Source organism: Rutilus rutilus (assembly GCF_951802725.1).
Source record: "Rutilus rutilus genome assembly, chromosome: 4".
NCBI lineage: Eukaryota > Metazoa > Chordata > Actinopteri > Cypriniformes > Leuciscidae > Rutilus > Rutilus rutilus.
The window spans coordinates 27,028,136-27,055,415 of record NC_140212.1 but is presented as its reverse complement, the minus strand read 5'-3'; the positions used below and the strand labels follow the sequence as shown (position 1 = coordinate 27,055,415).

At 40.9% G+C, this 27,280-nt stretch overlaps 1 protein-coding gene across 4 annotated transcripts; it reads left to right on the top strand.

Annotated features, from left to right (window-relative positions):
* On the top strand, positions 1-26,914 carry LOC311289977 (NLR family CARD domain-containing protein 3-like). Of its 4 annotated transcripts, XM_084408253.1 has the most exons (9): positions 1-108; positions 822-905; positions 9,787-9,919; positions 10,026-10,142; positions 10,332-12,200; positions 12,381-12,554; positions 12,654-12,827; positions 24,971-25,017; positions 25,329-26,914. In XM_084408253.1, exons 3-9 carry the CDS (start codon positions 9,870-9,872, stop codon positions 25,865-25,867), a joined length of 2,970 nt encoding a protein of 989 aa, XP_084264379.1. In that variant the 5' UTR covers positions 1-108; positions 822-905; positions 9,787-9,869; the 3' UTR covers positions 25,868-26,914. The 4 variants fall into 4 exon arrangements, with proteins under 4 accessions (XP_084264379.1, XP_084264377.1, XP_084264380.1 ...); XM_084408251.1 differs by lacking the exon at positions 822-905 and having other exon boundaries at positions 7-108; XM_084408252.1 differs by lacking the exons at positions 1-108; positions 822-905 and adding an exon at positions 3,480-3,541.
* Positions 26,915-27,280: the final 366 nt, after the last annotated feature.

Genomic DNA, 27,280 nt, shown 5'->3' with positions numbered 1-27,280 from the left:
TGTGTGTGTGTGTGTGTGTGTGTGTGCTCTCCCTCTGTTGTTTCCGCTGTGTACAGAACAGAAGCATAAAACATCCCCAGAGGACGAGTGACATGAACGCTTTAGGGGGTAGGTGCCATTTATTTTGACATCTTTTTCTCCTGTTTGTGTAGTTAAGGAGTTAGGAAAGTTCTTGCATTTTCCTTTGTTTTATTGTCCCTGATAGGATATTTAGTTTTCTGGGTTAAGGTAGTCTACTTCTTGTTTATTATTTTAGCCTGGTCTAGACCTGAAGTTACTTTTGCATTGCCAAACATTGTCTAAACTCTTGGCAAAACTTGTTTCTCCTCTAAACCTCAAAAAAATCAGAACCAGAGAACTTTTTTAAGTAATCTGTTTGATTATTTTCCTTTATGTTTCACCCCTGAACCCTAGACCTTTGGTCGTAACAATGACAATGGGAACACTTCAAAATAAAAGACTTGAAAACATGGACATTAAACAAAATGACAATCAATCTTGACAATTAATAATGAACATATTTTAATATGATTAATTAAAATGAAGGCACCCACAACAATTTGATCACGTTTGTCACACTTTACTCAAACTGAGTAACCCTTTAATGTGACTTTTAGTGGCACGCAACATTGAGTATTTTGATTTTCTTTCAATTAACTTTGCTAATGAAGAACATACACCTTACAGTATAAGATGTCTATAGACAGAAAAAAAGAGTTTGGTTGCAGTGGAGGAGTATGTGAATGTCTGGTGTTATGATTTGGTTTTCTATGGATAATTTGTCTTTTTGGTCCTTGTTTGTCTGTTCATGCTCCTTGTAGATCTGTCTTAGTGGCTGTTTGGAGTAGTCCCTCCTGCGAAGGGCTTGGAAGAGAGTTTTCTGGGTCAATTGGAAATCAGGGCCCGTATGTATAAAATTTCTAAGAAATGCCCTTAAGAATAGTCTTAAGCTTTGACTTAAGTGTCAGAAAATACTTAGTAAAGAGTAGGACTTTTCTAAGAGTAGGAGACTTTTTATAAAGCAGCTAAAAGGAACTTTCAGTAAAGTATAAGACTGATTCTTAAGTGCTGACTGAAGTGGGACTTAAGTGTTGTTAACTAAGGACTACAATGATGTCAACCCAAAATGGCCGCCCTCAACCACTGAATCAGCCAATAGTGAGCCTGCAAGGATGAGGTCACTGCAGCATGACACCAATCATTTAATCTAATTATAATAAAATAATTTAATTAAGACACTGAGGGCCCTATTTTAACGATCTGAAACGCAAGTGTCAAAGCGCAAAGCGCAAGTAACTTTGTGGGCGGGTCTTGGCGCTGTTGCTATTTTCCCGGCGGGATAAATGACTTGTGCGCCTGGCGCAAATCTAAAAGGGGTTGGTCTGAAGTAGCTTCATTATTCATAGGTGTGGTTTGGGCGTAACGTGAAATAAACCAATCAGAGCGTCATCTCACATTCCCTTTAAGAGCAGGCGCGCTTGTTCTAAAGCGGATTCCTATTATAACGGCGGATTTGCCAGGCGCACGACAGGAGCGGTTCAAGGCCGAGGAGACCGACGTTCTCGTCAGGGACGTTGGGGATGGAGAAACACACCCAAATTAATTTCGGTTAAACAGGCGTATGATAATTTGGGTAAATGTGTAAGCTAGATGTATGCTTTTATAATAGAATATCTATCTATCTATCTATCTATTGTAATAATGTATGATTTGCGAAAATGAAAACTGCTGCTTCTGTGTAGATGAGAGAATCAAAGTGTATGCGCGTTGTGCACACGCTACATTGATTAAGGCCAAGCATGCGCCCTTAAAATAGCATATGAATAACATGCGCAACGCGCCACTGACTTTAAACTATTTTTTCCTGGTTAGTGGCGCAATTGTTTTCTAAACCTGCAAAATAGCATGAAGGAACGTTTGCACCGGAACACGCCTCCTTTTTTGCGCTGAACCGCCCAGGGAGCGCAAGTTCATTCCCTAGTTTAGCGACGTGCTTCTGTGGAGGGAAAAGCGCGCTTTGCGCTGGTGCAAAATAGGAATGATACATGCGTCATTGTACAAAGTCAATTGCGCTGGGTGCAAGATAGGGCCCTGAAGCTTTAATATTTAAATTTATTTTAAAAAAATGCTTTGCAGTGCATTGTGCAAAATTATCACAAATTAGTATTTATGCTGTGGAAACCCTTTTCTATTGATGCGTATCTCCTCATTTACAGTTGGAGCAATTATGCAAACATGAGTTCCATCAATGGATCCAACAACTCAGGAAAGCCCGAAATACTCAATAAAGTGGCTTTATTTTACTGCGAGATTTGAAGATCAATTGGAAAGTCAAAGAACTGCCATATAGTATTGGCCAAAAGTGAGGCCAAGGAAAATTGACAGACTCACCCTTTATTCAAATAGTATTAAAAATGTGTTAAAGATGTGTTGTACGCGTATTGTGTAGTTGTGCTTGGAGTCAATTGTTTATTTGTGACAACACAATGAAACATGTCAAACTGTACAGACATCATTTTTAGCCAAGGCAGGCAAACAAATGAACAAGAGAGGACAATGAAATATTAATAACTGACTATGTTGCAGACAATGTATGATTTTTTTCTTCTCCTGTGAGCTTTTTAGTTTAAAAAAAAAACAACCTATAGCTGTAGTTTGCCCTTTTTTCATCAATATTATTGATCTGCCTGGATTGACACCATTGTCTGAGAACTGAACTGAGCTGAACAATGACATCACTGTTTTCTCAGAGCGGCTGTATAATGAACTAAATAGATAACTAATGATCTTTTACAATGGAAATGAATCATCATTGAACTAACTTAAGCTGCACAATGGCACTATTTTCTTCTAGAGCTGCTGTACAGCCCAAACTAACTTTGTTGCATTATTTTCCTGTTATCACTGTAAAGCTGCTTTGAAACAAAAAGTGACTTGACTTGAAATAATTTTGTCAGATAAATATCTTCACTAAGTTTTATTTTCCTTATATTTTGATGGTTTAAGCAAACTTGTAGGGTCATAAAAAAACTCCTCACATCACTTTTAGCCACTAATGTGTTTGGGCTTGGTCAGTGCCACAATAGTGCTATTAAGACCCTGCTTACTGTGGAATGATGAGCTCAAGTCATCACCGGGTGTACTGCTGCTTTTTTCCAGTCAGCAACAATGTAATTATTACTTTCCTTTCATTTCATTGCTATAAAATCAACTCCGTCATCATTTACTGTAACTCCAATACATTATATATTGCATTGGAAAGTGTATGTTCTCCTCCTCTCTGTTGCAATCTTGTTACTCTTAACTAGGTTAGGATACTTAAATAATTTAGGAGCTGAGACCTAGTCTTGACACTTAGGAACCTTTATGAATCACACTTATTCTTAAGTCTAGGAATAAAAGTAAAATGACATCATTCTTAGAATTTTGACAGACTTCAGACTAAAATTTTACTCTGAGTGGCTTTATACATACGGCCCCAGAGTCCTGGGTACATATCCTGGAAAATCAGATAATTTGAGAATTAACGATACCTTTGAAGGTATGTGAGGATGGTAACTTTTTTGGTGTAGAATTGCATGTGTGTCAGTTTTCTTGAAGAAATCTTTAAAATCCAAGTGATGGCTGATCTTCCCCCTTATACACTGTGGTATCCAAAAAGTCGGGATTGTTTGATGATTAAAGGGGTCATGAACTGCATTGTTTTATTGTTTCATAATGTTTCCTAGGTTGCACTTATAATGTTAGTATGATTTTAATAAAGAAATTGTCATAATTTAGAAATAAAAGGCATTTTTCTTAGCCTGATTTTAGATTGTGATTTGAATGCTCTGTTTGAAGGGGCGTGTCTGTGTGAGACTTCAGTGTTAACGCCCACTGCTGTGATGGGCTCACAGCTTTGCATATGAAATAGCTAGTATTAGTAGTATTAGTAGTGACTCAGCAGCCATATCACCCTGTAGCCCAAGACTGGTTGCCCACTGAAGCTAAGCAGGGCTGAGCCTGGTTAGTACCTGGATGGGAGACCTCCTGGGAAAACCAGGTTGCTGCTGGAAGAGGTGTTAGTGAGGCCAGCAGGGGGTGCTCATCCTGTGGTCTGTGTGGGTCCTAACGCCCCAGTATAGTGACGGGGACACTATACTGCCAAAAAGAGCACCGTCCTTCGGATGAGACGTTAAACCGAGGTCCTGACTCTCTGTGGTCATTAAAAATCCCAGGATGTCCTTCGTAAAAGAGTAGGGGTGTAACCCCGGCATCCTGGCCAAATTTGCCCCTTGGCCTCTGTCCATCATGGCCTCCTAATCATCCCCATATACTGATTGGCTTCATCACTGTCTCCTCTCCACCAGTAAGCTGGTGTGTGGTGAGCGTTCTGGCGCAATATGGCTGCCGTCGCATCATCCAGGTGGATGCTGCACATTGGTGGTGGTTGAGGAGATTCCCCCTTCTATGTAAAGCGCTTTGAGGTCTCAGAAAAAGCGCTATATAAATGTAACGAATTATTATTATTATTATTATTACATGTGGAACTCTCTCGAAAACTTTTAGCATGTTTTTACCATTACAGCTCTCAATGTTATCTACTCGTGATAATTCTAAGTGATAATTATAGTGTTACAATTAGATCTATGGCATTATATTTAAACCGTGGCATGAAAAGTTGCAAAGATGATCATGTAGCCGATCACAGACATGTATGCAGCGACATCTCATTGCAACTCGATTTCTGCACACTAACGAATGGTTTCATCATAACTAACAGTGCAAACATATATAAATATAAATAAGAGATTAGTTGATTTCTAAAGAGAGTCACTGATAAACACATGCTGGAGCTGTCAATCAAACAGTGTGTATTTATCACGCTGTTTGATTGACAGCTACAGCTATTGTAAACGGAGCGTTCTTTGATCGCTTTCTATATATAATTAAATCAGTTTAAATAACAGATTATTTACACCCTACTAAAAGAAACAATGTGAAGTACTGACAGGACAAAGAACATATGACTGTAGCTACATGATCATTACATCAGAAATCACTGGTCACAGATCAGGCATTAGAATTAACAGGGTTACTTACATGTTGTGGCATTACTGTCGAGTCCATATCATAAAAGCCTGCAAAGTCTGTGCCAAGTTTGTGAACTGATTTTCCAAAGAATCCAGTGAAATGTACCGAATACAAATAAATAATGTTCAACTGAGATATTCACAATGTTAAAAATAAACAACCACATTCCCAGCATTAGGATCCTGTGGAAGGTAATGTTGTTTTTAGTCCAGTGAGTGACCCTGTGCTCTTCTCTCTTCATCTCATAATGCCAGTGGGTGGGGGCAAAGTTGATTTTCTTCTGCAGAGGCGGTCTTTCACTACCTTAGTTATTATGTCATAAAGAGGCACATTCCAGAATGAGTTGTTCACTGGGCCTGGTAACAGTAAAAGCTGAACAAGGAAGTTTTCAGTTCTGAAACTTTTAGGATATTCTTATAATATGATGATTTCTTATTTGTCAAAACCTCAAGGAAAATTTGATTTCTCTTTTGATGACCTCTTTTACTACGGATTTGACTTTTAAAGAGTTACAATGAGAATTTAAGATTGATATAAATTCCTTAAAGTCCTGTAGGTTGTACTGCCATATTACCCATATATCATCCAAATATCTGTAATAGCTGAAAGGAATTTATGTTTTTTGTTCACAATTTATGTTCACATTTATGTTCAAACACCATGTAAAAGTGAATATTGCATAATAGGTGCCCTTTAAGTAGTGTATTGCAATAAATGTGAAAAGACGGATGCGGCAGCTTGAGCAGACTCCCAAATGTGCTCTACTACAACTCTTCCTCTTCTCATGGCTTTTATTGCATGTTCCCTGGGGCGGGGTTTATGTAAATTGTAGGGTTAGTGATGTCACTAAACTGGGGGGAAGCTCGTGTAGTCCCTATCAGGCTTGTTGAAGTCCTTAAAAAGTGATTTCTGTAAAAGAAAATATCTCTCTTTGCTTTGAACTTTGAGCGTCTTAAATTTGCAGATGTTGTTTATGCTCAAACAACAACAATACATACTAAATAAAGTGTGTGAATAAGTGTGAAATTAAGAATAAGTGTGATTCATAAAGGTTCCTAAGTGTCAAGACTAGGTCTCAGCTCCTAAATTATTTAAGTATCCTAACCTAGTTAAGAGTAACAAGATTGCAGCAGAGAGGAGGAGAACATACACTTTCCAATGCAATATATAATGTATTGGAGTAAAATTATTTAATAAAACAATAAAAGCTTGAAATAAAAGTAATAATTACATTTTTGCCGACTGGAAAAATGCAACAGTGTGCCGGTGATGACTTGGGGTCATCAGTCCACAGTAAGTAAGGTCTGAAATAGCAGAATTGTTGTACTGACCACACCAAACATACTGGCCAAAAGTGTTTTATTTTAAAAAAATTATGACCCTACAAGTTTGCTTAAACCATCGAAATATGAGGAAAATATTTTTATATTTATATTTTTTATATATATTTTTAAATATGAGGGATTTCAAAATACTAAACTTAGTGAAGGTATTTATCTGACAAGATTATTTGGCAAAAAAGGCAAACTACAGCTACAGGTTTTAGAAAAGAAAAAAAAGCTCACAGAAAAAAAAAAAGCATACATTGTCTGCTACTTAATCATTAATTAATATTTCATTGGTCCCCTCATATTTTTTCATGTGTTCATCATTTTTTTGAATGACAGCCTAGCCAAAAAATTATGTCCACAGAATTTGGCATGTTTTATTGTATTATCACAAATAAAAACAAGTGACTCCAAGCACAGCTACACCCCCATATGCTTACAACATCTTTAACACATTTTTTATATTATTTGAATAAAGGGTGAATTCTATAGTGTCAAAATTAATTTGTGACAATTTTGCACAATGCAAAGCAATTTTTTTTTTAAATAAATGTAAATATCAAAGTTTCGGTCTTCATTAAATTATTTTATTATAAATCATTAAATGATTGGTGTCATGCTGCAGTGACCTAACCCTTGCAGGCTCACTATTGGCTGATTCAGTGGTTGAGGGCAGCAATTTTGGGTTGACATCATTGTAGTACTTAGTTCACAACACTTACGTGCCACTTCAGTTAGCACTTAAGAATCAGTCTTAGAGTTACTGAAAGTTGCTTTTAGCTTTTTTATAAAGTCTCCTACTCTTAGACAAGTTCTACTTTTACTAAGAATTTTTGGACACTTAAGTAAAATATTAAGACTATTCTTAAGAGCATTTCTAAGAAATGTTATACATACGGGCCCTGCTATTAGATTATTGGTCTTAATGACATTTCAAACCTGGTTCATATTTCGTGCTAAATTACTTTTGATATTTTCGCCTTTACGAAAATAATTGCTATACTAAATTACAGTATTTTAAACTGTCCAGGCTTTCCAGTTCCTGCATTCAAACACTGCTGTAGCAAAACATTGAAAGCTGAACCAACCATAAGAAAAGTGTAGATGAATGTACCAGAGTATAACAAAATACCCCAATAACAGAAACCTGTTTGAAATTATTTTTATGTGTATTGTACAGAACTTTGTCAATCAGTTTAAAGGGATACTTCACTTTAAAATGAAAATTCTGTCATAATTTACTCACCCTCAAGTTGTTTCAAACCTGTATGAATTTCTTTCTTCTGCTGAACACATAGGAAGATATTTTGAAGAATGTCAGTAACCAAACAGTTAACTGGAACCATTGACTTCCATAGTACTTTTTTTTTCCTACTATGGAAGTCAATGGTTCCAGTTAACTGTTTGGCTACTGACATTCTTCAAAATATCTATCTTTCTGTGCAGCAGAAGAAAGAAATTCCTACAGGTTTGAAACAACTTGAGGGTGAGTAAATTATGACAGAATTTTCATTTTAAAGTGAAGTATCCCTTTAAAACAATTAACTAAATAATATAATTTTTCTGTAATTAAATGTGATCAATCGCATCTAACATTGACGTTTTAATATATTTTATATTATAATACTTTCACATTGAATCTTGAATATATATATATTACAGCAAACTGAACATATTACAATGTCTGATTTTTGAGCACAGATCAGAAAATGAAGGCTGAGAAATATATTTTATAGTTCTCTATGATGTCTTCACTGTCTATTATTACTTTCAGTTCCTCTCTACAGTTTTGGTCAAAGTCATGTGAAATTGGAGTTGGTCTGTCTTAGCAGAAATACAAAATTCAGTTCAGTCACATATAGGGTTGGGAACCGAGAATCTGTAGTGTTTTTTTTTTAAATGCCAGAACCGTGCGAAATTCCTAAGTTTCGGTTCCGAAAACGGTTCTGGTGTGATGTGTGGGCGAAGTGCTGAGTGCTTATCTTTTAATAGCAACATCTCACCTCATGAATATTAAAATAGTAATGAATGCACTGAAAAGACCTTGCGCTACTCCTATACACTCTGCTTCAGATATCAATGCTGAGAGAGAAAGAGCTGCACGATTAATCTTTAAAACATCTCAATCTCGATTCTACGCAATCTTATTCCTAAATGACAAAAACTTCACACCAGAACATTCAAATCTGTTTGCGCTGTCGCTGACACAGGGAGAGCAGTTGTCAATATATAGGTATGCAACAGCTTTACTTTCACAGTCTTTTCAACCACACAGTATCGATATTTCTGTGTAACAAATATTCATATGATCACTGAAGTACTGAGATATAAGTTTATAGTGTCAAATAACGAGTGTTTCGATTTCATCGGATGCTCCAAAGCGTTCATAAGACAAGTGACTGTTTAAGCTGCAGTCTGTAACCTTTTTTGTGTTCAAAATTTACTAAATGTAATGAGCGAGTAGCCTACATCATGAATGCATTTTCCAAACGGTGTTTTTGTATTATCCTGAATCACTATGGTAAGCCTATATAATAACTTTAATTGTTTATTTTCGGACTACTTTACACTGGTCGGCACCACTGCGAAGTAGCCCAGTACCTGCATAACTCGTCATAGACGTAGACAGAGAGAAGGAACTCTGGCTAAAGTGTTCTTCCACAAGAAGCTCGCAGTTTTAGTGTTTATTAACCGCTAGAGCGCCAAAAGTTACGGACTGCAGCTTTAAAAAAATTATTTGTCATTGAATCATTCATTCAAGAGACTCGTTCAAAAACGCTGATTCATCCAGTAATGAAACAAGTGAAGTCTTTATGAATCAATCATTCAAACTGATTTAAAAAAAATATTCTGTTTCACCTGTCTGAATTTTACAAAAAAATTCTAAATATGTTGAATTTGTTGTCATTACCAGTCTGTTAAACTCATTTGACAGGTATTAAGAAATAAACACTAAAAGGATTGTTTGAGTTGAGCATTGTGCATTTTTTCCTTACTACAATTTTTTTATTAGGCTAGTTGTTTAATCATTTTAATGGAATCGGAACCAGAATCGTTTGGCAGAACCGAAACTGGACAATTTCTTACGATTCCCAACCCTAGTCACATGTGTCTTCAATGTAAGAAAAAGTGTCTGCAAAGACAAAAAAGCAAAACAAGAAAAGGCAGTAATAAAGACCCCTGATCCCTAATGAAAAATTGATGTTTTGAATAGAACATAAACTCTTTTTTAATATAAAGATTATACTACATTAAACTGTATGTTTGCTTTATTATTATATTATATTATAGGTTAAAACATTTTAACAGTACAGCATTTATATAATAGAATATAGTACAGAAAACTTTTAAAACATAAAAGCTCTAAAACAAACTCTATTTTTAGGAAATGAGAATTAGAGGACGGTGACTCTAAAATTAGTTCTCCATCTCCTGAATCAAACTGTGTCATTGAGGAGTGATCAGTCCATGATGAATCTTCCCCTTGAATTCAGTGATGCAGTGACCTCTGACCCCAGGTGAGACACTATTTTTGCATTTAACACACAATTTTATCTATGTATATGTAATTGGTGCATTCACAGTTTAGCTAGTACTCTAAAATGCCATTTTTTCTTTTGTCAGTATCAGCAGGAGACAAAGATCAGAGTCTGCAGAACCCAGCTGTGTGTCTGTGAAGAGCAACACATCCATGGATCACCCATTTCAATTCAGTGATGAACCAGTGACCTCTGACCCTCTGTTAGTATAAACATGAAATTGCAAATTCACTGTAGTACAACTCATATAAATAGTGATTTAAGAGTCTCAGTGAAGTAACACTAATGTACTTAAGCATTTGCATACAATCTAAAATCAGTATCATATTGATCTATAATGGTTACTGTAATCACTGTCATTTTGTTACTCTTTTCTTTTTAATTACAACAGGAAGGAGATATATGAACCTATTAGATCTGTGCCCCCATCTACATCCAACTATCAGACCCATATCAGACATGACGAAACTGAAGCAGTCCTGCAGACACACACGCTGGAGACTGGATACCTGCAGAGAGTCAAAGACCAGCACAAAACCAGCATGAAGAACAAGTATGAGAGATTATTTGAGGGAAACAAGCTCCAAGAGAATGAAGCCCTCCTGAGCAGGATCTACACACAGCTCTACATCATAGAGGGAGAGAGAGAAAGAGTTAAGGAAGAACATGAGTTTTTACAGATGGAAAAAACACAACACTCACAAGACAATGCAGTCTACTGCAATGACATCTTTAAAAACTCAACTGAACCAGGATGTGAGGATAAAGACCAAATCAAGACTGTTCTTACTAAAGGTATCGCTGGAATTGGAAAAACCGTCTCTGTGCAGAAGTTTGTTCTTGACTGGGCCGAGGGAAAAACCAATCAGGATGTAGATTTCATGTTTGTTCTTCCATTTCGAGAGCTGAACTTGATTGGAGATCATCAGTACAGTCTTCACAGACTTCTGATGGACTTTCATCCTGAACTTCAAGATGTGGACTCAAAGATTTATAAAGAGTGCAGAGTTGTATTCATCTTTGATGGTCTGGATGAAAGCAGAATGACACTGTTTTCAGATGCTCAAAAGGTTTCTGATGTCACTGAGACTTCATCAGTGGGTGTATTGATTTCAAACCTCATGCAAGGAGAGCTTCTTCCCTCTGCTCTCATCTGGATCACCTCCAGACCAGCAGCAGCCAATCAGATCCCCAGCAAATACATCAACCGTGTGACAGAAATTCAGGGATTTGATGAGCCTCAAAAGGAGGAATATTTCAGGAAGAGAATCAGTGATAAGCATCAAGCCACCAGAATCATCTCACACATCAGAAGAGCAAGAAGCCTCGATCTCATGTGCCACATACCCATCTTCTGCTGGATCTCATCCACTGTGTTTCAAATCATTCTGAAACTAGATCTCAGTGCAGAAATCCCTCAAACTCTGACTGAAATGTACATCCAGTTCCTGCTGATTCAGATCAACATGAGGAATCAGAAGTATGAAGAGAGAAGTACAGAGAAACTCCTGCAGTCTAACAGAGAAGTGATTGTGAAACTTGCTGAACTGGCTTTTAAACAGCTGATGAAGGGCAATGTGATGTTCTATGAAGAGGACCTGAGAGAGAGTTGCATAGACGTCACTGATGCCTCAGTGTATTCTGGGATTTGCACTGAGATCTTTAAGGAGGAATCTGTGATAAATCAGAGAAAAGTCTACAGCTTCATTCATTTGAGCATCCAGGAGTTTCTTGCTGCTTTCCATGTGTTTTACTGTTATTTAAACAGCACCATGGAGACCCTTAAGGTTTTTGATTCAATGTATAATCTGCTTAAAGGTGTAGTAGATAAAGCCCTTGAGAGTGAGAATGGACATCTGGATCTGTTTCTGCGGTTCCTGCTGGGGGTTTCACTGGAGTCCAATCAGAGACTCTTACAGGATCTACTGAAACAAACAGAGAACAGCTCAGAGAGCATCAAGAGAACTGCGCAGTACATCAAAGAGAAGATCAAAGATGGACATGAACTCTCCACTGAAAGATCCATCAATCTGTTCCTCTGTCTGCTGCAAATTAAAGATCAGACTCTGTCCAGAGAGATTCAGGAGTTTGTGAAATCAGACAAAAATCAGAAACTCTCTCCTGCTCACTCTTCAACAATTGCCTACATGCTTCAGATTTCAGAGGAGGTGCTGGATGAGCTGGACCTCAAGAAATATAACACATCAGATGAGGGTAGAAGAAGACTGATACCAGCTGTGGTCAACTGCAGAAAAGCCCTGTGAGTGATTTAATCCTGTCTTTCAATTAAGATTTTTTATGAATGAAAGTTTCTGTTGTCATGCCAAGTAAAACATCTTGTATAATTTATTTTCAGAATGGAATATAGCTGATATTATTGAAATACCCATTGTAGAAAGAGGTTAAGAATTTAATTCTTATGTGCTTTTCTCTTTTTCAGTCTCGCTGGCTGTAATCTCTCTGGTCAGTCTTTTGAAATTGTGTCATCAGCTCTACAATCCTCAAACTGTGTCTTGAGAGAGCTGGACCTGAGTAACAACGACCTGCAGGATTCAGGAGTGAAGCTGCTCTCTGATGGACTGAAGAGTGCAACCTGTCAGCTGGAGATACTAAGGTATTAAGAACAAAGAAGAGATAATGTACAGTCAGTCAGTCATAATGGTAATGTGTCTGTAGATGTGTGTCTGTAGATTATCTAACTGTGTGTCTGTAGGTTGTCTGGCTGTATGGTAACAGAGGAAGGCTGCGGTTATGTGTCTTCAGCTCTGAGTTCAAACCCCTCACACCTGAGAGAGCTGGATCTGAGCTACAATCATCCAGGAGAATCGGGAGTCCAGCTGCTAAACAACAAACTGAAGGATCCAAACTACAGACTGAAGATACTTAAGTAAGAGCCTTATTTGGTTTTACAGTAGATTGCTAATACTGTAAATCTCAGTTGATTAAAATAAAGTTGAACAAACTGTGAATATTACCAACTTAAATTTAAATGGCTAAGTAAATTATTGCTTAACCCTTCAAGGTCTAAGGGGTTTTAAGTCCGCCAGGCACTATGTTAATATTTCGGCTTCTGGAAGGGTCAATTTTCATGGCAGAGTGAAGAGAGTCATATTTCTGGATTCTATAGACTCTCAGCTATAAGGTGCAGGCATTGACAATACACTTCTTGAGACACTTGTATGGGTTCTGATGTGATATATCACCAAGAAATACAAAAAACGGAAGTTAAAATTTTTGTTTTTTATTATATAAAAATAGCAAACCATAATGAATAAGGGATTTTACATCAAATATTGATTATTCAAAGGGTTTAGAACACCTGTAAAAAATTGGGTGAAAAAAATATAAATAAACAAAATAAATATTTACATTTCTGTGACTGTAGTCACCATACGTTTTTTGGGAAAAAACACAGAATATTAGGTTAGGTTAGGTATACTTTATTGTCCCAACGGGACATTTTTTTGGGGCTCACGAACACAGCCACTGCATTGCCAAACATATAAAACAAACACATTACATAATGACAGAGTAGAAATGTCATGTATTGTCATGTCTTGTCATGTTGTCTTGTTCTTGATCTTTCTCTCTACTCTGTCTCCCTCTGCTGGGGTTTTGGAGTTACTGTTTCTTTCCCTTCTCCCTTCCTCCAGCTGTTCCTCATCTTCTCTAACTACCTCGTTTACTCTCTTCCCACCTGTTCCCTCTCCCCTCTGATTAGGTCCCTATTTCTCTGTCTGTTTCTGCTTCTTTCCTTGTCGGATTCTCACTAGATTATCTCATGCAAGAAGCGATCAACAGTCCTGTTTGTCTTGTCCGAGTCCTGTCCTGTCCCGTTGGCATCTGCCTGGTGAGCGCTATCTTTACCATAATAATCATCTTGATCTTTGTATTTTGTCCAGTTCATCTGATGCTGAAAGAGATCTGGTAACCACTGCTGTGATCTGAGCCTTTTCTACTCTGAGAGACCCGCAGCCTGTCTCCGCTATCACGGACATCCCTGTCTGCTGCCTAAAGAGACTCTTTTTGATATTTTTCTGATTTTTCTTTTACAAAGTCTTTGTTTTGTTTTATATCGCCCTCTCTGCGGGTTGCCTGTTTTTTCCATTATCTCTCAAGAAGAGGATTTGTGTTCTACATTATTGCCACCCTGTGATGCCATCCTGTGTTCTCATTAAAGACTCTATTTTTGTTAATTCGCTATTGGGTCCTCTCTTACCTGCATAACAGAAGAATCCGACCAACAATGGATCCAGCGACTCCTAATCCTATCCTGTCTGCAGTCGAGATCCAGGGAGCGATGATCGGCCGGCACGAGGAGGAGTTGTCCTCCGCTCGACGTGCCGTTGAGACCCTGGCTGCCCAAGTCTCTGATCTCTCCGAACAGGTCCATCGTCTTCGCCTTGACCCACCGGTCGCTTCCAGGGCTTCCGAACCTCCCGAACCCAGAGTCAATAACCCCCCGTGTTACGCGGGTGAGCCTTCTGAATGCCGCTCGTTTCTTACTCAGTGTGATGTGGTTTTTTCTCTCCAGCCCTCCACATATTCCAGGAACAGAGCCCGTATAGCCTACATTATATCTCTCCTCACCGGACGGGCCCGGGAGTGGGGAACGGCGGTCTGGGAGGCGGAGGCTGAATGTACTCACCAGTATCAGGACTTTAAGGAGGAAATGATACGAGTTTTTGATCGTTCTATTTTTGGAGAAGAGGCTTCCCGGGTCTTGTCATCTTTGTGTCAGGGTAAGCGATCCGTTACAGACTATTCAATTGAGTTTCGGACTCTCGCTGCTTCTTGCGACTGGAACCCGCCGGCCTTACTCGCCCGTTTTCTGGAGGGGCTCTGTGCTGAAGTAAAGGATGAGATCCTCTCTCGAGAAGTTCCTACCAGTGTGGACTCCCTGATTGAACTCGCTATCCGCATTGAGAGACGGTTCGACCTTCGTCGCCGAGTTCGCGGAAAGGAGTCCGCCTTTTCTGTTACCTCTTTCTCCGCATCTCTACCGTCTTCTTCCGCCAGCTCGGACTCCGAGCCCATGCAGCTGGGGGGCATCCGCATTTCGGCTAAGGAAAAGGAGCGGAGAATCACCAACCGCCTCTGCCTGTATTGCGGTTCAGCTGCTCATTTTGTGTCCTCCTGCCCTGTAAAAGCCAGAGCTCACCAGTAAGAGGGGAGCTACTGGTGAGCGCGACTACTCTGGTCTCTCCTTCAAGGTCCAGCACTACTTTTTCGGTCCATCTCCGCTGGACCGGCTCGTCGGCTACTTGCAGCGCTTTGATAGACTCTGGGGCGGAAGGCTGTTTTATGGATGAGAACTGGGCTCGAGAACATGATATTCCTCTCAAGGAATTAGAAGATCCCACGGCCCTGTTCGCTTTGGACGGTAGTTCTCTCCCCAGGATTCAGCGTGAGACGCTGCCTTTAACCCTCACTGTCTCTGGTAATCATAGCGAGACCATTTCTTTTTTAATTTTTCAGTCTCCTTTCACTCCTATTGTTTTAGGCCATCCCTGGCTAGTCCGTCATAATCCCTCTATTAATTGGGCTAAGAATACTATCCTTTCCTGGAGCATTTCTTGTCATGTTGAGTGTCTAATGTCTGCTGTTCCCCCCGTTTCCTCTGTCTCTATTTCTCAGGAGGAGTCTGGTGATTTGACGGGGGTGCCGGAGGAGTATCACGATCTCCAGACGGTGTTCAGTAGGTCCCGGGCCACTTCTCTCCCTCCACACCGTTCGTATGATTGTTGTATAGATCTTCTCCCGGGAACTACCCCCCCCCGGGGAAGACTATACTCGTTGTCCGGTCCCGAACGTAAAGCTCTCGAAGATTATTTATCCGTAGCCCTCGACGCCGGTACTATTGTCCCCTCCTCCTCTCCCGCCGGAGCGGGGTTTTTCTTTGTTCAAAAGAAGGACGGGTCCTTACGTCCCTGCATCGATTATCGAGGGCTGAATGACATAACGGTTAAGAATCGTTACCCGCTCCCTCTTATGTCATCAGCTTTCGAGATCTTGCAGGGAGCTAAATTTTTTACTAAACTGGACCTTCGTAACGCTTACCATCTCGTACGCATCAGGGAGGGGGACGAGTGGAAGACGGCGTTTAACACTCCGTTAGGGCACTTTGAATATCGGGTCCTTCCTTTCGGCCTCGTCAACGCTCCAGCTGTCTTTCAGGCACTGATAAATGACGTCCTGAGAGACATGCTGAACATTTTTGTTTTCGTTTACCTTGACGATATCCTAATCTTTTCGCCGTCACTCCAGATCCATGTCCAGCACGTCCGACGCGTCCTCCAGCGCCTTTTAGAGAACCGTCTTTATGTAAAGGCTGAGAAGTGCACTTTTCATGCCTCTTCCGTCACGTTTCTCGGTTCTGTTATTTCTGCAGAAGGTATTCAGATGGATCCTGCTAAAGTCCAAGCTGTCATTGATTGGCCCGTTCCCAAGTCACGCGTCGAGCTTCAGCGTTTTCTCGGCTTCGCTAATTTTTATCGACGCTTTATCCGTAATTTCAGTCAGGTGGCTGTCCCTCTGACAGCTCTTACTTCTGTCAAGACGCGCTTTTGTTGGTCCGATTCCGCCCAGGGGGCTTTTGATCTTCTCAAAGAACGCTTTACGTCCGCGCCTATCCTTGTTACACCTGACATTTCTAGACAGTTCATTGTTGAAGTCGACGCGTCAGAGGTGGGCGTGGGAGCTATTCTTTCTCAGCGCTCTCTCTCTGACAACAAGATCCACCCTTGCGCGTATTTCTCTCATCGCCTGTCGCCATCTGAACGTAACTATGATGTGGGAAATCGCGAACTGCTCGCCATCCGCTTAGCCCTAGGCGAATGGCGACAGTGGTTGGAGGGAGCGACCGTTCCTTTTATCGTTTGGACAGACCATAGGAACCTTGAGTATATTCGTTCTGCCAAACGACTAAACGCGCGTCAGGCTCGTTGGTCAATGTTTTTTGCTCGTTTCGAATTTGTAATTTCCTATCGTCCAGGCTCTAAAAACACCAAGCCTGATGCGTTATCTCGTGTCTTTAATTCCTCTGAAGTCTCAATGGACCCCGAGGGAGTTATCCCTGAGGGGCGTGTCGTCGGATTGACTGTCTGGGGAATTGAGAGGCAAGTTAAACGAGCGCTCGCTCACACTCCTTCGCCGCGCGCCTGTCCTAAGAACCTTCTTTTTGTTCCTGTCCCGACTCGTCTGGCCGTTCTTCAGTGGGCCCACTCTTCCAAATTAGCAGGCCATCCCGGCGTCCGGGGAACGCTCGCGTCCGTCCGTCAGCGTTTTTGGTGGCCCACTCGGGAACGTGACGCACGTCGTTTCGTGGCGGCTTGCTCCGTCTGCGCGCAGACTAAGTCTGGGAACTCTCCTCCCGCCGGACTTCTCAGACCACTTCCTATTCCTTCACGACCGTGGTCACACATCGCCTTAGATTTTATAACCGGACTTCCTCCGTCGGCGGGCAAGACGGTTATTCTCACGGTTATTGATCGGTTCTCTAAGGCGGCTCATTTTATTCCCCTCGCAAAACTTCCTTCTGCTAGAGAGACGGCGCAAATTGTCATCGAAAATATTTTCAGAATTCATGGTCTCCCGTCGGACATCGTTTCGGACAGAGGTCCGCAGTTCACGTCTCAGTTTTGGAGAGAGTTTTCTCGTTTGATTGGGGCTTCCGTCAGTCTCTCGTCCGGCTTCCACCCCCAGTCTAATGGGCAAGCCGAACGGGCCAATCAGACTGTTGGTCGCATTTTACGCAGCCTTGCCTTCCGTAACCCCGCGTCTTGGTCAGAGCAGCTTCCCTGGGCTGAATACGCCCATAACTCGCTTCCTTCGTCTGCGACCGGTCTGTCACCTTTTCAGAGTAGTCTTGGGTACCAACCTCCGCTGTTCTCGTCTCAGCTCGCCGATTCTTGCGTTCCCTCCGCTCAAGCTTTTGTCCAACGTTGTAAGCACACGTGGAGGAGAGTCAGGTCCGCTCTTTGCCGTTATAGAGATCAGACTGTGAGAGCTGCTAACAAGCGTAGAACTAAGAGCCCTAGATATTCTCGTGGCCAGAAGGTATGGCTCTCCACTCTCAATCTTCCTCTTAAGTCTGCGTCTCGTAAGTTGACCCCGCGTTTCATCGGCCCGTTCCGTATTTCTCAGATCATTAGTCCTGTCGCGGTGCGACTTCTTCTCCCTCGTTACCTTCGCCGTGTCCACCCGGTCTTCCACGTCTCTTGTGTTAAGCCCGCTCTTCGTGCTCCCACTCGTCCTCCTCCCGCCCCTATTCTTGTCGAGGGCGCTCCTATCTATAGGGTCCGCAGGATTCTGGACATGCGTCCCCGGGGTCGTGGTCATCAATTTCTGGTAGATTGGGAGGGGTACGGGCCCGAGGAGAGAAGTTGGGTTCCCTCTCGGGACGTGCTGGACCGGTCTCTCATCGATGATTTCCTCCGAAGCCACCAGGTTCCCTCCTCGGGAGCGCCAGGGGGCGCTCATTGACGAGGGGGGGTACTGTCATGTATTGTCATGTCTTGTCATGTTGTCTTGTTCTTGATCTTTCTCTCTACTCTGTCTCCCTCTGCTGGGGTTTTGGAGTTACTGTTTCTTTCCCTTCTCCCTTCCTCCAGCTGTTCCTCATCTTCTCTAACTACCTCGTTTACTCTCTTCCCACCTGTTCCCTCTCCCCTCTGATTAGGTCCCTATTTCTCTGTCTGTTTCTGCTTCTTTCCTTGTCGGATTCTCACTAGATTATCTCATGCAAGAAGCGATCAACAGTCCTGTTTGTCTTGTCCGAGTCCTGTCCTGTCCCGTTGGCATCTGCCTGGTGAGCGCTATCTTTACCATAATAATCATCTTGATCTTTGTATTTTGTCCAGTTCATCTGATGCTGAAAGAGATCTGGTAACCACTGCTGTGATCTGAGCCTTTTCTACTCTGAGAGACCCGCAGCCTGTCTCCGCTATCACGGACATCCCTGTCTGCTGCCTAAAGAGACTCTTTTTGATATTTTTCTGATTTTTCTTTTACAAAGTCTTTGTTTTGTTTTATATCGCCCTCTCTGCGGGTTGCCTGTTTTTTCCATTATCTCTCAAGAAGAGGATTTGTGTTCTACATTATTGCCACCCTGTGATGCCATCCTGTGTTCTCATTAAAGACTCTATTTTTGTTAATTCGCTATTGGGTCCTCTCTTACCTGCATAACAAGAAAGATACACTTTTACAATCAAGTAATTGGCCTCACGGTACTGTACACTGGAAAGTAATTGGCATCACGCCACTCTATACACTGGAAAGTAATTGGCATCACGCCACTCTGTACACTGGAAAGTAATTGGCATCACGCCACTCTATACACTGGAAAGTAATTGGCATCACGCCACTCTGTACATAATTGCACTGTGCACTGTATTTGCACATCATTATTCTTACATGTTGTGCCACATGTGAAAGCAGTTACGCTCTGGCTGTAGGCAGAGTGGCACATCACACTCATTACATTTCCATGAAGTGTCCTTTCTTGGGACCCCATCTGCCTTACATTTCTCACACCTCAGCCTTGCAATTGGTTTTGAGATTGGCACAGGTGTATGTCCAGTTCTCCTCTGTACAGGCACGGCCCCGACTGTGACACCACACAGCTCAGCCACAAGCTGCTCCACGTAGGCCCTGTGGGTGATGAGGTGGGTGGCTGGTGTGTTCCTCAGCTTTTGTATTTCTTTGAACATTATAAAGCCATTGGTCACAGCAATGTCAATAAAATGAAAGAACATTGTTCTGTACCATCTTCTGGTTGTGTGATGAACTGAGTAGTACTGTATCAGCTGGTCTGATAAGTCCACTCCCCCCATGTACATGTTGTAATACACAATAGGCTTTGGTACTGGTATGTTTGTTTTCTCCCAGGATCCATCCCTATTTTTCTGCTTCCTCTTGACAGTGTCCCCATCATAAGCAACATGGACACTGCTGCACATTGCCACCTCCCTGTTGTCCATCCACTTGGTGAAGACAAGGTTATCTTCTCTTATCCACCTGAGAGATCCTCTGGGGGATTTCTTGGTCAGTTTATTTATTTTTGTTTTTGGAGCCTCCTTCCTCCCTTCACGAATGGTACCACAGGCTCCAAATTTGAGGGACAGCAGGTGCCTGAAGAGTTTTGGGCTGGTGTAAAAGTTGTCACAGTAGAGGTGATAACCACTGCCTAGGAAAGATGGCCTCATCAATTTCACCACAGAGTCAAATGAAAGCCCTAGCCCAGAGGCCAACCTGCTTTTACCTGTGTATATGTTGAAGTCACAGGTATAGCCATTGCTGGAGTCTGCCAGCACAAACAGCTTTATCCCCCACTTGGTGGGTTTGGCTTTCATGTACTGGGTCATCCCAGTTCTTGCCTTGGTGGCCACCATCCTCTCATCAATGGAAATCTGCTTCCTGGGATGGTAGGCAGACTGACCGACAGCCTTTATCTCAGTCATCAGTGGCTTCAAACGAAAGAGTGTGTCATACTCATCTGGCTGAGTCTGCTTCTTTCTGTCATTTACCACATCTTCCTCTGGGTCACTCATATGGATATTCCAAGATATGGTACGGAACCTATCCCGTGTCATGACTGTGTTTGGAAAATTCACAGAAAACATATTTTTTCTCTTCCAATAGTCAATTACTGCTGGCAGCTTTAGAACTCCCATGTACAAAACTAATCCAATGAATTGGAACATCTCTGCAGGGTTGATGGTGGTCCACTTGTACTTTTTCCCAGCAGCAATGTTTCTCTCTGCCAGCTTGTTTGTGTTGGCACACAATGTCCTGATTGAATCAGCACTAAAAAAGTGCTTGAAAAGGCCGAGGGGGCTTTGCTCTACAGACGTGTCCAATTGTACTCCAGGTTCCAGTCTGGGGCAAAACCTTTGTGGAATGGGAGCCACATCAGGATCCTTTTCTGTCTTCCATCCTTGTTCTGGCTGGTCTGGTGGTGCTGGACATCTGACAGGTGAAAGTGACTGGCTGCATCCTACAGGGGAGCCAAACTGACTCTGTGACACAGAGGGCCTCCTTCCTCTACGACGTAACCTCAAGGTAGGGGTCGCAAACCGTCCTCTTGGTGGCGCTGTGGCAGTGCTGGAGGAGCCGGGTCGAGGAGTAGAAATGGATCTGTGGGCTGCAGGAGTAGAAATGGATCTGTAGGCTGCAGGAGGTGAAATGGATCTGTGGGCTGCAGGAGTAGAAATTGATCTGTGGGCTGCAGGAGGTGAAATGGATCTGTGGGCTGCAGGAGGTGAAATGGATCTGTGGGCTGCAGGAGGAGACCTGGATCTGTGGGCTGCAGGAGGATAAATGGATCTGTGGGCTGCAGGAGGAGACCTGGATCTGTGGGCTGCAGGAGGTGAAATGGATCTGTGGGCTGCAGGAGGAGACCTGGATCTGTGGGCTGCAGGAGGTGAAATGGATCTGTGGGCTGCAGGAGGTGAAATGGATCTGTGGGCTGCAGGAGGAGACCTGGATCTGTGGGCTGCAGGAGGTGAAATGGATCTGTGGGCTGCAGGAGGAGACCTGGATCTTTGGGCTGCAGGAGGAGACCTGGATCTGTGGGCTGCAGGAGGTGAAATGGATCTGTGGGCTGCAGGAGGAGACCTGGATCTGTGGGCTGCAGGAGGTGAAATGGATCTGTGGGCTGCAGGAGGTGAAATGGATCTGTGGGCTGCAGGAGGAGAAATGGATCTGTGGGCTGCAGGAGGAGAAATGGATCTGTGGGCTGCAGGAGGAGAAATGGATCTGTGGGCTGCAGGAGGAGACCTGGATCTGTGGGCTGCAGGAGGAGACCTGGATCTGTGGGCTGCAGGAGGAGCAGATTTTGTGTGTATTTTTTACATCAAGTAAAGAGTCATAGAACTTCTAACTACAAAATTACTATTATCATAGTAATGATGTAAAGTGTGATATTAGTATCATGTAAATGATACTACTTTATCATAGTAAATATGATGTAAATAAGAAAATATGAGTAAATACAATGTCTAAACCAAACCCCCTCCCCATTTCATCTTTATGTAGACAAATAGTATAGGCCTTAGATAAGGCTTACTGCACCATTATTTCTGAAAAGCTACAATAAAATTTCCCTAAAAGCAATACAATAAAATAGACAAGTAAAGTAAACGAAATATAGCTTATTACTATGCAAAAAATGAAGATGGACTACATGCGACCTAATCTGCAATCTCATTTTAGCAATAGGTTACGTACTGCAGATGGATGCAGTTCATGTAGCAGACAAAGGCCCATGAATTTTTAACTTACTAATATAGAAATGGCACACATTATTTGATTACTGCACCGTTATTTCTGACAATAAAATAATTTTACAAAAAAAAATGACACAATACATATTAGACAATATATTATCAGCAATATATTTCCTTCATACTTACTCCTCAAATTGATCGATTCCGTCCAGAATTTGATCCTCTTCATCCGAATCAAATCGGTCTGGATCAGATCCGTTATCACTCTCGTCGCTCTCCAAAAAAATCATTGCAGTAGCTTGCTCGGCAGTGAATTTTCGTTTGGCCATGTTGAGTTTATGTACAAAACCAGTACAAAAACGTCTATCTCCACAGTAACGTAGTACAAAAACGTCTATCTCCACAGTAACGTAGTACAAAAACGTCTATCTCCACAGTAACGTTCATTCAAATTTATCGTGTCCAAAGACCGTATATATAAAAGATTGTGTCTGACGAGAAGACGCGCGAAATTTATTCATAACCCCTCCCTTTTTTACGTTCCTAGGACACCTGATAATGTCATTGTTTGTTTTATATTGGTCTGTGATTGGTTCACACACCAACAGCATTATATATCATTTGATAGGGTAAAGCATAGATATCATATAAAGGCTAGATGTCTCGTCCGCGCTGCTGGCCAATGGAGCTCGACATCCGCACACGGCGGCCATCTTAAGACAGGATGCTCGTTCACTCATAACATGGTGCATGTACTTTTAAATAACCATAACTTGCTCAATTTTATACCGATTTTCAAACGGTTTGGTTTGTTATAAACGTCAGAGATGTAGCTATTATACTGCATACATATGAATAATTATGTTCAAAATGTTTAAGCATTCAGAATTATAGCCATGTTAATAACGTTTGTAAGAAACCAAACCGTTTGTAAATCCGTCCAGATTTCAGCGAGATAAGAGGATTTGTGTGCGTGCTGCTCACTCACCTTAATTCACAGAGTCCTGTCCTAAGATGGCCGCCGGTGATGCCGGAAGTGACTCCGCCTTAAGACATCTAGCCTTTATATGATATCTATGGGGTAAAGTACCAGGTCTCTGTTTTGCGGTAAAATGCTATAGATTTGCACTCAAATACGGAAGGCTTTTTTTTTTTTTTACTAAATGCTTGTAGAAGATCGGAAGGCTTATCATTCGCGGAAGCCAACACAGTCTACTCATTATTACACAGACGAATGTCAGCTTTTTCATAGAAAAAAAAGTAAGTTAATACCTTAATCCATTCCAAAGCTATTAATAGATATGTCAGACGTGCACACTTTGACGCTCTAGAGCGTCAGTCGACTTTGAAGGGTTAAATACAGTGTTATGTCACGCAGCATAATTCCTATACCACTTCATACAATATAGACTGTTTCAAAGCAGCTTCACAGTAATAAACAGGGAAATAATATAATTTTGTTGCAAAGTTTAAAATTATTAAACAAATACAAATTCAGCTGTAAACCAGCTCTATAGAGAATAATAGGGGGTGGGGCTGAATTTGTATTTGTTTAATAATTTCTATCTGGGCAGCAGTAGTAATTTGTAAAAGATACAAGATCCTAAACAGTCAAAATAATCATCAAAGATGAGGATATTGGGCCTTCAGAGCCAAAGCAGTATGTATAATTTCTGGTCACACTTTAGTTTACGGCCCAATTCTCACTATCAACTACAACTTTTGACATAATTACTGCTTATTAATAGTTAGTAAGGTAGTTGGTAAGTTTAGGTATTGGGTAGGATTAAGGGATGTAGGCAGAATAAGGCACTAATATGTGCTTTATAATTACTACTAAACATCTGATATCCTAGTAATATGCATGCTATTAAACAACTAGTTAATAGTGAGAATTGGTGTCACAGTTATGTTCAGTTGGACTTGCTTTGCACTTTGCACTCCCTGCCTGAGTTTGTTACCATAATGACCTAGTTAAGTTAATACTTCCATTCAGCTGTGCACCTCAATAGGCCCTGAGCACCAAGGTGCGAGGACCCTCTTGGAATTGACCTGTTTATTATCGCTTTTATTTAGTTTTCCCTGCTTCCGTTTGAGTTTGTCTGGCCTTATCTATGCAATGTCCTTGTGTGAGTAAAGCTAATCCAGTGTTCCTGAGTATATATACACAGATATCACTTCAGAGGCAGCCTGATCAAAAGTTAGATTTGGGATTGTTCAGGCTCTGACGCAATCGGGAGCAGGAAAATAGTTGTAATGACACCACACAATTAAGGATTTTTGGGACAAAAAGGAGGTTGCGAGAAGCCTCGAATTGGGCCACACCCCCTAAATCGTAGGGGGTTGCAAATCGTGCCCAAAATCAATCTTAAAATCTTCAAGTATGTGGCCAGCCTTAGGGGATAGAATATACAATTTATACAGTATAAAAATCATTATGTCTAGACAAAGTCCCTATAAAACATGAAAAACATGTGTGTGTGTCATGACTCGTATGCCTGCATGCAAGATGAGTGTCATCTAATGCAGAGTTCAGACATGTTACAATAGTCTCTGTGTCAGATTATCCCCCAAGATCTTGTCTTGGACAAGAAAGCAGGGTTTAAGCGTCCACTATGACACACTATACAGGATGGATTGTGCCAAAATCTGGCTGATATATAGTATTCTTCTTTTTTTTTTTACCACTCATTTTAATTGTGCCATCATGTCACTATGTGCCAAAATAGTAAAATAATTTCATTAGTATACTGAATATTATTTGTTAGTGTGTGTGTGTGTGTGTGTTTTTGTCTCATTTTAGTTTGGACCATGGAGGACATTTAAGGATAAGGCCAGGCCTGAGAAAATGTAAGTCCACACACGCACAGGGTTTTAATGTTTTATGGGGACTTTTGCATTTTATACTGTACAAACTGTATATTCTATCCCCTGACCTTAACCCTACATCTAAATCACAAAAAAAAAAAAACGTTCTGCATTTTTACATTTTCAAAAAACATCACTTAGTATGATTTATAAGCTGGTTTCCTCATGGGGGACAAAAAAAACGGATATTACCATCTTTGTGGGGACAAATAACATAGGGTTTACCAGGACCACACACACACGTACATATTTAATGATGTCATTGATGTTCTGATCTGTCTTTCTGTGTTCAGATGCCTGTGATCTCACAATGGATCCAAACACAGCACAGACTCAACTCATTCTGACTGAAGGGAACAAAAAAGCAACATTTGAGGCAGAGCACCAGCCGTATCCTAATCATCCAGAGAGATTTGTGACCCATGAGCAGGTTCTGTGTCGAGAGAGTCTGACCGGACGCTGTTACTGGGAGGTTACATGGGTTGGCTCTGGTCATATAGCAGTGACATATAAAGAAATCTGCAGGAAAGAAGGGAGCGAATGTCGGTTTGGACGCAATGAAAAGTCCTGGACTCTTTTCTTTTGTGATAAGCTGTACACTTTTTGGCACAATAGTAAGAACATTGACATACCTGCTCCTTCACCCTCCTCTAACACAGTAGGAGTGTATCTGGACTGGTCGGCTAACATTCTGTCCTTCTACAGCATCTCTGACACTCACACAATCACACATTTACACACATTCACCCCCACATTTACTGAACCTGTCTATGCTGGATTTGTAGTTTATCCTGATTCTTCATTGTCTCTGACTCAGATTGACCTGCAGTGAGAAACCACAGAAATTCATATTGAAGCCATTTTCCACGCTAAATTAAATTAAAATGAATTGTGACATTATTAATTGCTTTCTTTCTTACAATTATGAAAGTTGCAATTGTAGGCTACAGTTGGTACTCAACCTGAATAAAACTTTTACCGCCACCGTTTCGGTAAAATTGGGTGTGTGTATTTGCTGCCTTTCACCACTAAGTGGCACTACAATCACAGACTTTGAAAAGTGTCAGTTTATTCTCTCTATTGCGTAATCTGCCGCTGTGCCGCGGCTCATTGAGAGCTAGTAGCAGATAGTTAAAATCTTTTAGTTAAACGACTTCATAATCGCAATACTGAAATATTGAAATTAAAGTTCAAATTTAAACCTTTTCAACTCAAAAATTCACATTTAAACTCTAGGTACGTTTTCAGTCCAATGATCCAGTAAGCAAATGCATTTAAACAATAAGTCCAAAACAGCACTAAGTGTTAATTTTGGTGACGAATAATTTATTAACAACATTTTTTCACTGACGAAAACAAGAAGATTATCAAGCACTGCTCGGAGACGCGAAGGTTGAGGATCCAAATGCATAAATTTACTGAAAGGGTAATCCAGAATCGTAATCAAAACGTAACCTGTGACGAATGACATCAAAGTCAAGTCAAGTCACTTTTATTTGTATAGTGCTTTTTAAAATACAGATTGTTTCCAAGCAGCTTTACAGGGATAACAGGAAAATGATGCAACAAAGTTTGTTTCCAGAAGAAAATAGTGTCACAGTCCAGCTTAAGTAAGTTCAGTCAGTGATGGTTAATCTTTTTTGTAAAAAAGTTATTACAGTTTTTTACAATCGCTATGACAGTTTTTTTCAATACATTTAACAAGTTTCCTAAACTCTTAACGCACCAACACACCTAAAACACACAATTGGCAAAACGGTTAATTTCATGCTCAAAATCACACATTGTAAACTAAACTCCAAAACTAATTTTCAAAATACAATAATACACAAACACAATACACTATGTCTAACAAAACACTGCAAACATGTTTCAAAATCAAATAATTATTCAAAACACTAACACATGGTCTCTTCCAACAGGAACATTTAGTCAATCATAACACAATGACAAAAAAAACACTATCATCAGCTGAAATTACAGAAACTGCATTATTTTATGTGTCAGGTCTGCCCTTATACAACAGACAGTATATTGTATTGATCATAGATTGTGTTTTGCACTGCAGTTTTTTTTTTTTTTTTAAGTCTCTCTACATTTTTGTTTTGTTTGTAATGTAAATGCATGCATTTTGTTGTTTTTGCTGCAGAAATTCAATACAACAAAATAAATGACCCTTCTTAGAGTAGCTTTATAGAATGTATGGTTTATGAAAAAAGAAGACGGAGACAGAATTGCTGCAGTA

Coding starts and splice junctions, on each gene's coding strand:
- LOC311289977 (XM_084408253.1), top strand. CDS start 9,870: ATGATGAATCTTCCCCTTGAATTCAGTGATGCAGTGACCTCTGACCCC. Junction 12,555..12,653: donor TGTCAGCTGGAGATACTAAG/GTATTAAGAACA, acceptor GTGTGTCTGTAG/GTTGTCTGGCTGTATGGTAA. Junction 12,828..24,970: donor TACAGACTGAAGATACTTAA/GTAAGAGCCTTA, acceptor GTCTCATTTTAG/TTTGGACCATGGAGGACATT.